The sequence below is a fragment of the Fistularia commersonii genome, chromosome 3 (genome assembly GCF_037954325.1).
Source record: "Fistularia commersonii isolate RoL2024-O1a breed Wild chromosome 3, RoL_Fcom_v1.0, whole genome shotgun sequence".
Lineage (NCBI taxonomy): Eukaryota > Metazoa > Chordata > Actinopteri > Syngnathiformes > Fistulariidae > Fistularia > Fistularia commersonii.
In genome coordinates, this window is record NC_141286.1 from 26903335 (window position 1) to 26915471 (window position 12137).

General features: G+C 58.2%; 3 protein-coding genes across 3 annotated transcripts; 1 reads left to right on the forward strand and 2 right to left on the reverse strand.

The window, feature by feature from the left end:
- Positions 1 to 469: 469 nt before the first annotated feature.
- Positions 470 to 4718, reverse strand: ist1 (IST1 factor associated with ESCRT-III). Its single transcript, XM_086144418.1, has 10 exons — positions 4647 to 4718; positions 4141 to 4241; positions 3888 to 4068; positions 3702 to 3789; positions 3545 to 3628; positions 3349 to 3459; positions 3101 to 3262; positions 2485 to 2586; positions 1934 to 1979; positions 470 to 1734 (listed from the first exon to the last, which is right to left on the reverse strand). The coding sequence occupies exons 2-10, from the start codon at positions 4226 to 4228 to the stop codon at positions 1565 to 1567; spliced, it is 1032 nt and encodes a 343-aa protein (XP_086000544.1). The 5' UTR covers positions 4229 to 4241; positions 4647 to 4718; the 3' UTR covers positions 470 to 1564.
- Positions 4719 to 5541: 823 nt separating this feature from the next.
- mphosph10 (M-phase phosphoprotein 10 (U3 small nucleolar ribonucleoprotein)) lies at positions 5542 to 9253 on the reverse strand. The gene is made up of 11 exons (XM_086144468.1): positions 9122 to 9253; positions 8042 to 8684; positions 7791 to 7972; positions 7552 to 7708; positions 7130 to 7271; positions 6884 to 6951; positions 6674 to 6811; positions 6485 to 6598; positions 6212 to 6319; positions 5885 to 6115; positions 5542 to 5793 (listed from the first exon to the last, which is right to left on the reverse strand). Exons 1-11 carry the CDS (start codon positions 9205 to 9207, stop codon positions 5647 to 5649), a joined length of 2016 nt encoding a protein of 671 aa, XP_086000594.1. The 5' UTR covers positions 9208 to 9253; the 3' UTR covers positions 5542 to 5646.
- mcee (methylmalonyl CoA epimerase) lies at positions 9179 to 10922 on the forward strand. The gene is made up of 3 exons (XM_086144472.1): positions 9179 to 9329; positions 9873 to 10213; positions 10642 to 10922. Exons 1-3 carry the CDS (start codon positions 9281 to 9283, stop codon positions 10792 to 10794), a joined length of 543 nt encoding a protein of 180 aa, XP_086000598.1. The 5' UTR covers positions 9179 to 9280; the 3' UTR covers positions 10795 to 10922.
- The last annotated feature ends 1215 nt before the right edge of the window (positions 10923 to 12137 follow it).

A 12137-nucleotide genomic window follows, 5' to 3' on the forward strand; every position in this document is an offset into this window, starting at 1 on the left:
TGTGAAGACCTCCTTGCCGCCAGGTGGAGAGAAAACGAAGCGCGGTCCCTTCGTATCTGAGTGAGGCTCAAACTCTGTAGACCTGGTCCGTGGACAGGAAGCCGTTCGGCGCCTGTGAGGACCGAAGGGCAGCGGAAGCTTCTGGACCACACTGGTCCGGGTCTTGGAGGTGAGATGCTACGTTCTCAGATGACAGGAAACTGCAGATGTACTCTCGCTGACATTTCTCAAAAGCCCTCACATGTAATCGGACACTTCTGGAGGACTTCTTCATGTACATGAACCCAACAGTGAAACTCACCTGGAGGAACCAACAGCCATGAACTCCTGGATCTGGAGCTCTGCTGCCTCCGTGTGGCCGGAAACAGCAGGACAATAAGAGGGCTGAAGGTCCAGGTGAAGGTCCGCCTCTGCTTCACCAGATGCAACGAGGAGCTTTCGGGGACCAAGGAGAGACGGCGCAGAAGGATCCGGATCCGGAAGAGTCTTTTATTAAATTGATATTTCAGAATACAGGGGGTGAAAAACAGACGGTCTCCCGCAGGCCGGGTTCCGTCGGATCCGTCACCTCGGAAACTATTTAAAAACGTGCCTATAAACGAGTCGGAGAACGCAGATGCGCCTCCCGCTTCCTCTCCGGCGTCACGTCCACGGGACGTCACACCTCCTCCCACCCCCGCGTCCGCCGGGACATTCAAACACCCTCCATCTCACACACAGGCGGACCACATCCAGAAGACTCCTTAGAAGGACAAACCCAGAGACAGAATACACGCAGGGATGAAGACGCAGGATCCCGGTCCGGACCGGCAAGGCCTCCGCCGGGCGAGGAGGAGCTCTAAGGCAAATGTAGTGACGTCTCTGTAGATACGAGCAGGAAGACGGCGGATCCGCTCGTATTTACAACTGTGGGATGCTGATGTGCTGATGTGTGTGTGTGTGTGTGTGTCTGCGGGGGTGAGATGTCCTCTGAGAAAACATCTCCCTGCCACCAAAGTGACCCCCCCCCCCCCCCCCCCCCCCCACACACACACACACACACACACACACACAACAGAGAAATGAGAAATCTGCGATTGTCCGCAGGCCCTTTGGAAGCCGCTCTGCTGCCGGTGCGCTCTGAGAACATCTAACAAGGATGTTAAAAGTTTCCTCCTCGGCGAGGAGCAGCCGGACGGGTTTCGCCGGTCCGGCTGCTCCCGACGGAGCCACAGAGGCAGATGGCATTCATGCCATGGACATTCCAGAGCTATAAACGGGTTGGTGTTTAAGAACATAAAGCTTGGAGGCCCCGATCTTCCTCCACTGCGTACGTACATGAAGAGTCTCACAGAAAGACGCCGGTCCTGCTTTGAGAAGAACAACAGGTTTGCTCCGAGCCGCGCCCTCATCTACACCGCTTCTAAGATCTGGGAGGAAAAACACCAGGAGTGATCGCACTCAGAGCTTCCACCATGTTCTCCTCCCTGCTGACAACAAAACAATGCGTGTGTGTGTGTGTGTGTTGTTTGTGTATGTGTGCATGTGTTTGTGTATGTGTGCGTGCGGGTCGGGCACGTCAAAGTTAGGTCTTCTTCTTGAGTTCCTCAAAGCGGCGAGTCAGATCGTCAAAGTCGATGTCGTCGGAGGCGGCGGTGTTCCCTCCGATGGAGGCGGTGGGGAGCGTGTCCGGGACGGACGGCAGCTCCGGCAGCGCGTGGTTGTCATAGTACCTCCTGGGCGAGGGGGTGGGACCTGGAGCCGGGACACGGCGGAGGTCAGTCCGGCCGAGACCCCCACCCAAAACAGTCACACACACACACACACACACACACACACACGCGGGCTGAACTAACAGGTCTTGCAAAGACCTGGACTTGCACAGCATTAAATATATTCTAGATGAACATATTTTCAAATTTCAAAGTGCTCAGTTGGCCGGCGCTGAACTCACCTACGGCCTGCGAGGGAACAGAGCTTTTGTCATTGACGTCGTCAATCTGGAAAAACACAAGAGCGGCGTTAGAGGTGGCGGCGCCCGTCGGCGCCGGTCGAATGCTTGGAAGGCGAGCAGACAGAACCCGGACACCCGCGTCGGACCACACAGAGGTAAGCGGTGAGGGAAGGAGCCGGGGACGAGGCCACCGGGCGTCCGAGAGGCCGTCGCCTCCGCGGTCAGCAGAGGCCTCGGAGGTCAGCAGAGGCCTCGGAGGTCAGAAGAGGCCTCGGAGGTCAGCAGAGGCCTCGGAGGTCAGCAGAGGCCTCGGAGGTCAGCAGAGGCCTCGGAGGTCAGCAGAGGCCTCGGAGGTCAGAAGAGGCCTCGGAGGTCAGCAGAGGCCTCGGAGGTCAGAAGCAGCAGGTGAGAGGCGTGAAGCAGAGGCGAGCGGAGGCGAGCGGAGCTGCGAGACGGCTGAATGAATTACTCTTCCCTGAATGGAGCCCCGCCCGGTCCGCCGGTCCGTCTGCGGGAGCGGGAAGGGGGCAAGGATGGGGGTGGTCACTTACGGACTCATATGTCGGGGGAGAAGTGGGCAGCTGGGGGGGCTGCCCTCCTCCCATGGGCTGCGGGAAGCTGTTGTAGGTCCCGATGGAGGGGTTATAGGGTTCCTGGCGGAAGGACAACAACGGTTCAGGTTGGCGGAAATCCATCAGATAGCGTTCACCTCCCAGACGGCCCGCCGGTCCTACGGAGGCACCGCTTTGCCGAACACACACTCCGAACGCGCGGTACCATCTGAGTGGGTTCTACGGTTGTTTATTAGCCCTGCGAGTGGCGGCAGGTGTGCCGAGGTCTGCCCTGCAGCATCTAGAGCCGGAAAATATTTCTAGGCTTATCTTCGGCGCAGAAGTCACCGCCGACGTGCACGTGGTTGACGCGGAGACAGGATCGAGGTGACGTTCAGGTACGCCGAAGCTCCACGAGGAGAAACGTCACGGACACCTCGTCCCCGCGAGGCCGGGGCAGAACCGCGGCCGGCGGGGTGTCGTCAAACACCAGGCCCGGTCGGCGCTCCGCTAATAATCTACTGGGACGTGAACGTCCGGGACGTGAACACGGAATTAAACGGGGTCGAGGTCACAGAGAAGTCAAAGCCGACGCCGCCGAGAAGAAGGATCTTACGGCTCCTTTGGGTGTCGGATAGACGAACGGTGTCGGCATGGGCATGGGCATGGGCATGGGCATGACGGGGGCGGCGAAACCTCCTCCGCCTCCTCCTCCACCAGACTTCTTGTCGTTGTTGACGTCGATCAGGTCCGCTTCCTCTCCGGTCATCACCTCCGGCTGTCGGAGGGAAAGGGGGGGACGACCGGGTGAAAAGACGGCAGGTGGCGTCGTCCTTCCCCCTCCTCCCAGATATTCTGACTCACGTGGACCACGGCGTCCGGCTCATAGGGGACGTTGTAGTTCTTGGCGATCTCAATCAGGTAGCGCTCCACCAAGATCTTGGGAGGAGCCTCCACGCTGAGTTTGTGCATCAGCTGAAAACCAGGCAGGCGTCGGATTAGGTGCGTTTCTCCGGCTCCTCGGGATGAAGTCAGAGCGGCGGGCGGAGGAACGACCTACCCGGTCATTGACCGTCCCGATCTGGTTGGTCCTGCACAGCTTGCCGTACTCCTTGCTGTACTTGGCGCACAGCTGGTCGGACACCTGGCGGACACGCGGACGGCTCAGTACGGTTATCGAACGTCACGGCGCGACGGCGCGTTCCCGCGGCACTTACGATCCTGAGCTCGGACACCTCCGACTGGAGGCGAGGCGCCGCCCAGATGAGGGTGGACACGGCCTCCTGCAGGCCTGGATCCAGCTCCCTGGAAGAAACAAACACACGGGGCGGATCGAGGAGTTTCCACACACACAGACGAATCATCTCGCGGTCAAAACCGCCGTCCGCCGGTCAGTTACTCACTTCATGGACTGGATGAGGCCGAAGCGAGCCAGAAGCAGGTCACAGTACAGCTCCAGGATCTCCATGGCTTCCACCAGATAGTCCTCCCTGATGATGTGCTCCACGCGGATCCTGGCCCGCTCGTCTTTTCCTGACGACAGGTAGTCTGCGATCTCCTTCCTCGCCTTCTGAGCCAGTTCGGCTGCACATGGAGGTCACAGGGTGTAAACATCTAAACGGGAGCTGAGATCTGGGCCGAGGACTTTGGACTCACTCTTCTTCTTCTCCAGAAGTTTCAGCCGGTTGATGACCAGCCGCAGGTTGACTCTCAGCCGCTCTGCCTTGAAGCCTCCCCCCAGCATGTCGGCGGGCTGTCTGCGCAGAGAGCACCGGGGAAGCACCGGGGGAGCACCGGAGGAGCCCCGGGGGAGCCCCGGTCACTGGGCCCGTCCGGAGCAGAGAGGCGCCGGGCTGCGGGCCTCGGTCTCCTCCGCCTCGGGAGCTAGCTTCGGCCTGCCTACGTCCTGCTCATTTTTAGCTCCGTGGCCCGACGGTCCTCCGCAGCCCGCCGTTAAAGGACTCGGATGAAGCGGAGAAGGTGTTTGTCACCGAACCCCGGCGTCCGTTCTGTCCGTCCGGCGGAACCGCCGCCGCCCCGCCGGGGGGTTGTTTTCCTTTCCAAAGCTAAGCTAGGCTAAGCTAACATCAACCGTCGGACCCGGATTCCTCCGACACGTCCCGGTCCGCATTCGGGGACCGACGCCGCTGTCGGTGACTTACCTGAGTTCGGTGTCGTCGGGACTTGAGAAGCGGGCGTCTGTTCGGTCGGTGTCCCGGTCGGTGCTACTTCCGCGTCTGGCCCCGGTGACGTCACGGTGACGTCACTTCCCGTCTGGGACGGCTGCTCGCCCGCATTCCCGCGCCGCTTCCGCCTCCGATCAACTCTGGAGGAGGAGGAGGAGGAGATCTTCTTCTTCTTCTTCTTCACTTCAGGAGCTGCGGTGGATCTTCTGCCTCCATCCAACGCTCTCCACTGACCCACGACCTTCAGCCCTCCATCCATTAAGCTCCTCTCTGGTCTTTCTGTGGACCTCCTGCCTGGTGGATCCAACCTCAGCATCCCTCGACCCAGATCCCTCCTCTGTCCATGTCCGAACCGTTTCGGAACCTTTATCTCCAGAACATCTGACATGCGCGCGTTCCCGATCCTCCCCGAGAACCTCATCGTCAGCAGCGACAGCAGCGATTCTCCTTTGACGCACCGGTCGTGTTCCAAGTGAAATTGGAGAAACTTGAGAACCAAATGTGAACGTGTGAAAGGTGGTGACCTGGAATCAAAGAGCACCGTGTGCGGCCCTCATGAGGCCGAGGCTGTATCTGAAGGTGTCCACACTGGATTCAGGTGTTGATGTTTTGACCCTTGACCCTTAAGGGCAGGATCTGTGGAAAACCAACCCCTTGCCGGAGACGCTTCTCTGATTTGAACCGACACGGAGGACCCCGATCGTCTGAGGAGGACCCCGATCGTCTGAGGAGGACCCCGATCGTCTGAGGAGCACTTGGGGGCTCCTTGTCTTGCTTGGCGACACAACTTCCTTTGAGTTGCGAGGTGACGGGTGCAGAACCCGAGCCACGCCGCATCGCTTCCCCCGTCACAGAGACTCCGCCTCCTCCCGTCGGGGCATCGGCTCATTTTATTGATACAAAAAGCTTCTTACAAGGACTCGCGGCAGCTCTGTGGTAAAAAAATGATCTGTACAATCACACGCAACCTGGGAGGTCATAACTTGAGTTTGGTGGCGGAAAACTCCCCGCGCTGCTTCTTGGCCGGCTGGTCCTTGGCGCTCCGGATCTGACTCTTCACCTGGTCCTGCAGCTGGGAGAAGAAGGCCTGCGACGAGCGCAGGGCCTTGTCCTTCCCCTCGTCCTGATGGAGAAACACCACCTGGGTCAAGTCTGAGACCTGCGTACTGGCGTTTTGCTAGATCTTTCCGTGCGGAGCAGAACTCCGGACTGACCTTGAGAACGGTGGCTTTGCCTCCTTTGGTGATCTTCTTCAGGCTGGCCGAGGCTTTGACCCCGGAGAGCCTCTGGTCCTCTGCGGCGCCGCCGACCTCCTTCTGCTTCTGCCTCTTTTCCCTCTCCTTGATCTTGAAATGCTTGACTTTCTTCTTGTGTCGTCTCTCGCGCTTCCTGTCGGTCGCCGTCTTCTCCGAGCTGCCGAGCACGTCGCCGGCCCTGTTCTTCTCCTGCGGCGGGAGGACGGTGTGTCAGACGGGCCACGAGCTCCAGGAGAAACAAGACACCAGGCGGACGGACGGACGGACGGACGACGGGACGCTCACCTTGACTTCCTCCGGCGCCAGCAGCGTGGCGTCGCTGGCGCTGACCGGCGCCACCTCCTCCATGGAGATGGAGGGCAGGTTGGACACCACCTTGACCTCCGGCACCGGCTGGGAAGAACCAGGAGGTTAGTTTGCAGCTTAAAGACACATCCTTCAGGGTTATCTTCTAGAGGGCACCTGATAATGAGCCTGGTGTGTGTGTGTGTGTGTGTGTGTGTGTGTGTGTGTGTGTGTACGCATGCGTGCATGTGAAGGCCTTTGGGTAACACGTACCGGCTTGGGTGTGAAGTGGAAGTTTGAAAGGGCGTCCAGCTTCAGGAACAGCGAGTCCATCAGCTTCTGGATGCCCACATGAGCCGGGTTCTCCTCCTCCTTCTCCGTGTTTTGCTGAAACCGCGAGAAGAGGAACATCAGAAACGGCGTGCGGCTGAAACGGACGCGAGCCGAAGCCGGCGGTCGGACCTGCGTCTGCTTGAGGTACTCCTGCTCGTAGATTTCCGCCAAGCTCTGCTTGCTCTTCTCGTGGTCCAGAGTCAGCCTCTTCTTGTACTCAAACACGTTCTCCTTGGGTTTCTCCTTCCGCTCCACGTCGTCGAACGCCTGGAAGGAACGGCGGCGTGTTTACTCCGACGCGGCGAGAAGGAGCGGCGCCCCGGCGGCCAGCGAACCCACCTGGTCTCTGATTCTCTGCTTGATGACGTCTTCCAGGCCCAGAGTGGTTTCCTCGGTGATGGCCGGAGCTGAGGAGCAGACAACATCTCAACGCCGAGGACCCGTACGGCTGGCGGCCCTGGCTTACCGTAGGCGGTCTACAGTGTTTCTGGGTCAGGCTGATGCCCGGGAACTCTATCTTCTATCGGGTTCAGAAGCTAATCGGCGGCCGAGGTTTCGCCTCGGAAGCAGAGAAGTGCCGCCCACCCATCCTGGACGTCTGCTCGAACTCCACGTCCTCCTCCAGCATGCTGTTCTCTGGACGGCTCTGCGCCGTCACCTCTCCAGAGAGCTGCCAGCTCTTCCCTGCCAGAGCGGCTTTCTCCAGGTCGCCGATCCTCTCCGCCATCTGCAACCACAGCGGAAGTTCACGAAAAGCTAGAAGACTTGCGTTGAGCAGGCTGGGATGGATCTGAGGAGCCGAGAGGCCGGTGTTCCCTGCAGGAGGTGAGTTCTCTCTCAGCTCGCCACCTCGACCCTTTCCATCCCTTTGAATCCACATTTAAACGGCACCTAAGACGGAGGAGCAGTGAGCATCTCCATCTGAGAACATCCAGGCCCGGTGGATCAGTGGCGCCCCCCTGTGGACTCTACATGTAACCACACACACACACACTCACACACCTTACCTTCTCCTGACGTTTTTCAAACGGAGACTTGGACTTTAAGGAGCTCTGGGTTTTTCCTCCTAGGATCTCCTCCGGCTCCTCGCCCTCGCTGTCACTGACTGAGAGGTTGAAGGAGACTTTCTTCTGCGCAGCCTTGGCCCGGCCGGTGACTCCGTCCCTGCGGAAGGATCTGAACACTGACTCTACGTCCCAATAACCCGCCTCAGATATTTGACCGCCGGTATCAAACTCAAACTCACTCATCGTCCTCCTCCTCTTCGTCATCCACAAGGTCGTCTTCTTCTCCTTCCTCGTCGTCGTCCTCGTCCATCTCGGCGCCCGCCTCGTCCCCTTCGCCCTCGGACGTGTCCTCGTCTCGGGGCGGCGCCTCACCCGCGGCGTCAAAGTAGTCTTTGTACTTGAGGTTCCTGGAGCTCCTCGCCTGTCGATGGAGGACAGGAACAGTTGGGTCCACCGCCGGACGGGACAGAAGGAGCGACCAAACACTTACAGGCTTTTTACTCGGCTTCCTGGAGCAGAGGAAGTCCAGGTCCTCCTCGTCCTCGTCGGACGGCGGGTCCTGAAAATAGTCGACGTCACTCTCGTCGTCGTTCTCCTTCCCGTCCTGCTTTTCCATCTGGTCCAGGAAGGACTCCATCTCCGCCAGCTTGAAGAACCTATCGTCCACTTCGGACGGGGGTCCCTGGGGCCGGCCGTCGTTCCCTCGCCGTTTCTTCTGCTTCTCCCGCATCTCCAGGGCGTCCACGTCGAAATCGACGTCCGACTCCTCGTCCGTGGAGTCTTTCTCTTGGACCTCCGCTCTTCTCTTTGGCGGCCCGCGCGGCGACCTCTCCTCTGCTTCGTCCGAACTCCCGTCGGTTCCTCCTCCTCCTCCTCCGTCCTCCTCCCTTCTGACCTCCTGCACAAACGACAGCGTCCGGTCCGACAGGACTTCTTTCACCGCGCTTTGGAAGAACTTGAGCGCGGCCGAGTTCTGCAGCTCCAGCTCCTGCCAGATCTGCTCCTCGTCAAAGTTCTGCACGGCCAGCTGCTCCAGCGGGCTTCCTCTGAAGCCTGCAGGCTCCAGGGCCTTCTGGAGGTCGTACAGGCGTTTGGTGAGGGAGGTGAACTCCGCGGCCGCTCCATCCTGCAGGCTGCGGGGACACAAGGACCGGACGGTCAGCGCGTCATTTCATCTCAACGCGCACAACCGGGAGGCCGTTCACACGCAGCGGCTGGAAAGCGGCTGAGAACCTCACCGGCAGGGATAACCGAGCCGACACGTCCGGTAAACATCTCACACCGGAGACCGATTCAATTATCTTCCTAAAGACACTCGACGGTCAGAATCACCGACGCTTCCGGTGACGGTGGAAGCAGAGCACCGACTTTGCTTGGAATTGAATCTCCGTGACAGTCATCGGTACCGGGCGCGGTGGTCGCATCCCGTCGACGAGTTGGATGTTTATAACGCAGATAATTATTCAAAACATCGCCGAGCGGCGGAAGCGAGCGGCTGCGTCGGCGATGCTAAGGCTAATGCTAATGCTAACCGGCGCTGCTAACAGCTCGTCCGCCAGAAAAGACTCGCCTCAAGAAGTTCTCCGGGTGGGTCGTGTGGACGCCGAGGGTTCGGACACACTCCTCCAGCACGCTGGACGCCCCGCCGCCGGCCATCTCCAGCCTCACATGTGCGGATCCGGCGTGTGTCGCGGCTAAACGGCTCCTCCGAACAACCGCTGCCCGCTCGATGGTTCCGAGGAGCCGCAAGATGGCGCCGCCCCTGATGAAGGTTGCAGGTCGGTTTGTTTGGAAAATCCTCTTCTTCTTCTTCTTCCTCTTCTTCTTTTCTTCTTCTTCTTCTTCTGCTTTCCTCTCGTTCTCGACTGCAAGTGTGGCGTTGACTGGATCCAATGAGCAGCTTTCTGAGCTGCAGAGCCGCTCGGAGCCCCGGACGCACGGAGTGTTGTCGCGGATTTTGACGTGTTTCGTCAGTTCCACTCTTTTCTCCTTCCACCCTTCTGTTCTTCTACTCTTCTGTTCTTCAACTCTTCTCTCCTTCTAACCCTCTGTTCTCTTCTGTCCTTCTACTCCTCTGTCCTCCTCCTCCTCCAGCCATCTGCTCTTCTGTTTCACTTTCTTCACTCTTTGATTCTACCTTTCTGTCCCTCCACTTATTTTCCTCTCCTCTTGTCTTGTTCTAGTCTTCTAATCTTTTATTCTTGGCCGAGGATCCCGGGCCAGATGTTCCCTGACGTCCACCAACGTGTCCGGGCGACGGCTCTCCGAAGAGAGAGGGTGACTTTGCGATGCAACTCAAATGACCTTCTCTTTGGTTTCAGTCTCAGGTCTTTCCAGATGTTTCCGCCCGGTCCTCCGGAGGGCCCGTTCGGCCCCGGCCGTCCCCCCGCAGGGCGTCCCGCGGCCCCTGTGGAAGCTGGGCAGGCTCAACCACGTCGCCATCGCCGTGCCGGACATGGAGAAGGCCACGGCCCTGTACCGGGACGTCCTGGGCGCGGCGGTGAGCGCGCGGGTGCCTCTGCCCGAGCACGGCGTCTACACCGTGTTCGTGGAGCTCGGCAACACCAAGCTGGAGCTGCTCCACCCTCTGGGCCAGAAGAGCCCCATCGCCGGATTCTTAGAGAAGAACAAAGCGGGGGGGATGCACCACATCTGCATCGAGGTGAGCCCGACCCGACCCGACCCGACCCGACCCGCTCCGGGTCCGGACCTTTCGGAAACACTCCCCGGGTTCTCTGGTGCCCCCCAGTCATTTTCTTCTTCATCGTAATACTACGAGTAAGAAGATTAAAAGTCGCATTTATGTGGGGTTTCATTTTAGCCGATTGGAGTTCGATTTCTAAAATCTACTGGGAATAAAAGTAAACAGCAACTTGGCAAAAACAAAGTAGCCTGAAACGTCCAAAGGTCAGAGCGACAGATCGGCCGACTGGCTGTTGGCATGTGTGTGAGCACCGCGGCCACCAGGACCGGGAGTCTTTACACACACCGTCTGAGGGTCAGAGGCGTTAGGTGTTCCGTCCCTGACGGACGAATGTCGGTTCGTCGGCCGCCGTCCCGTCCGCCGATTGACCTTCTGCCGGGTTCCAGGTCGATGACATCAAGGCCGCCATCGCCGACGTGAAAGCCAAGAGCATCCGAACGCTGTCGGAGGAACCTCGAATCGGAGCCCACGGGAAGCCGGTGATGTTCCTCCATCCAAAAGACTGCGGCGGCGTCCTGGTGGAGCTGGAGGAGGCGTGAAGTTCTCGGGCAGAAGCCGATCCCGTCACGATGCTGACAGACGCCTCCTGCGTTGAGCCGACGTGTCCGTCTCCTCCGGTCGGCACAAACGTGTTTGACAGTTTCCATAAAACCTTTTGTCTAAAGAAGCTGAATGAGAGCTGGTTTGTGTCCGAAGCAGGACCCGGAATCCTTCTGGATCTCGTCGATGGCCTTCAGAATCAAAGTCGTGGTGATGCCTTTTGATGGCTTTGTCGAAGCTCTAGATCAGGGGTGAGAAACTCAAATACACAGTGGAACAAAATTCAAAACTGGGACAAAGTCGTGGGCCAACATTGATATTTAATGAAAAAAATCTTCCTCCAGATATAACAACGGAACCGATGGACCCAAAAAAGATTCGCTTAAAATCTAAATATGGAACAAGCATAGCTTAATACTATACATCACTTAAAAAATTGCAGACAAGATCCTGTTTTCTGCCTCAGTAGCAGGGTGCCAGTGTTAGCATAAGGTGGCTATGACTACTGTCCACAGAGGAGAGGACGTTTATGGGTCCTGCTATGATTTTTGTGCCAAAACAGGCGGAAAATTCTGGCATTTGAAGAATTAGCATTACGTGCTCGGTAGACTGGCTCTAATAGTCAGTGGTATGGCTTTGCGGGCCAAATATAATTACAGTGTGGGTCACTGTACACCTATTCTCTTCTCCCTTCGTTTTTACCTTGGCCTGTGACTAGTTTTAGTTTTGAATCATGTGAAGACAGGAAGTGTCTCAGAGATGCTGTGGTGGTTCCTCTCCTTCAGACACATCCCTCACAACGTAGCAGGAAGGGACCGTTCTTCCTTAAAAAGGACGGGAGGGTGTCACTGCTTCTGAAACCTTCAGGAGGTGAAGATCTTGGGGATCGGCCCTCGTATCTGCGGCTGAGGGTCGGCCTCCGAGATTAGAAAAAGGAGACTCCGCCCGTGATCTGATCTCCAACCGCCCGCAGAGCTGAAGCCGCCGGCCGTTACTCAAATCCACCCAAACGCTCGTCAGTGACTCCACCAGACGGGACGCACCCTCCCTCACTTCAGCTTCAGGGTTTGAGGGAAAGCACGTTTAAACCTCAGGCTGGTTCCTGGAACCTTCCCGACCCGCCTGAATGCCAAAGTTAAACAATAGCCAAACAGGGAATAAAACACAGGAACATTGAGTTGGTCTTCATCCTGCACGATGAAGACGGACCTCTCGTTCTTCAGGAGTAACACAAACAGAGTCCCTCGGTTCGATGGGCACACTGCAAATCTGGGCGCGTTCATGAAGGTAACCCGCGTGCACGTCAAAGGTTTCAGAGAAAGACCACGTGAAGCAGAACGCC

Excerpts from the sequence above, each read along its gene's own strand:
- mphosph10 (XM_086144468.1), bottom strand. The coding sequence starts at position 9,207 with ATGGCCGGCGGCGGGGCGTCCAGCGTGCTGGAGGAGTGTGTCCGAACC. Across the intron at positions 8,685-9,121 it reads CACCCGGAGAACTTCTTGAG|CCTGCAGGATGGAGCGGCCG; the intron begins GCGAGTCTTTTC and ends GTGTCCCCGCAG. Across the intron at positions 6,116-6,211 it reads TGGCGCCGGAGGAAGTCAAG|GAGAAGAACAGGGCCGGCGA; the intron begins GTGAGCGTCCCG and ends CTCCCGCCGCAG.
- ist1 (XM_086144418.1), bottom strand. The coding sequence starts at position 4,228 with ATGCTGGGGGGAGGCTTCAAGGCAGAGCGGCTGAGAGTCAACCTGCGG. Across the intron at positions 3,460-3,544 it reads TCGGGACGGTCAATGACCGG|CTGATGCACAAACTCAGCGT; the intron begins GTAGGTCGTTCC and ends CCTGGTTTTCAG. Across the intron at positions 1,980-2,484 it reads CTCCCCCGACATATGAGTCC|ATTGACGACGTCAATGACAA; the intron begins GTAAGTGACCAC and ends GTGTTTTTCCAG.
- mcee (XM_086144472.1), top strand. The coding sequence starts at position 9,281 with ATGGTTCCGAGGAGCCGCAAGATGGCGCCGCCCCTGATGAAGGTTGCA. Across the intron at positions 9,330-9,872 it reads GCCCCTGATGAAGGTTGCAG|TCTCAGGTCTTTCCAGATGT; the intron begins GTCGGTTTGTTT and ends CTTTGGTTTCAG. Across the intron at positions 10,214-10,641 it reads TGCACCACATCTGCATCGAG|GTCGATGACATCAAGGCCGC; the intron begins GTGAGCCCGACC and ends GCCGGGTTCCAG.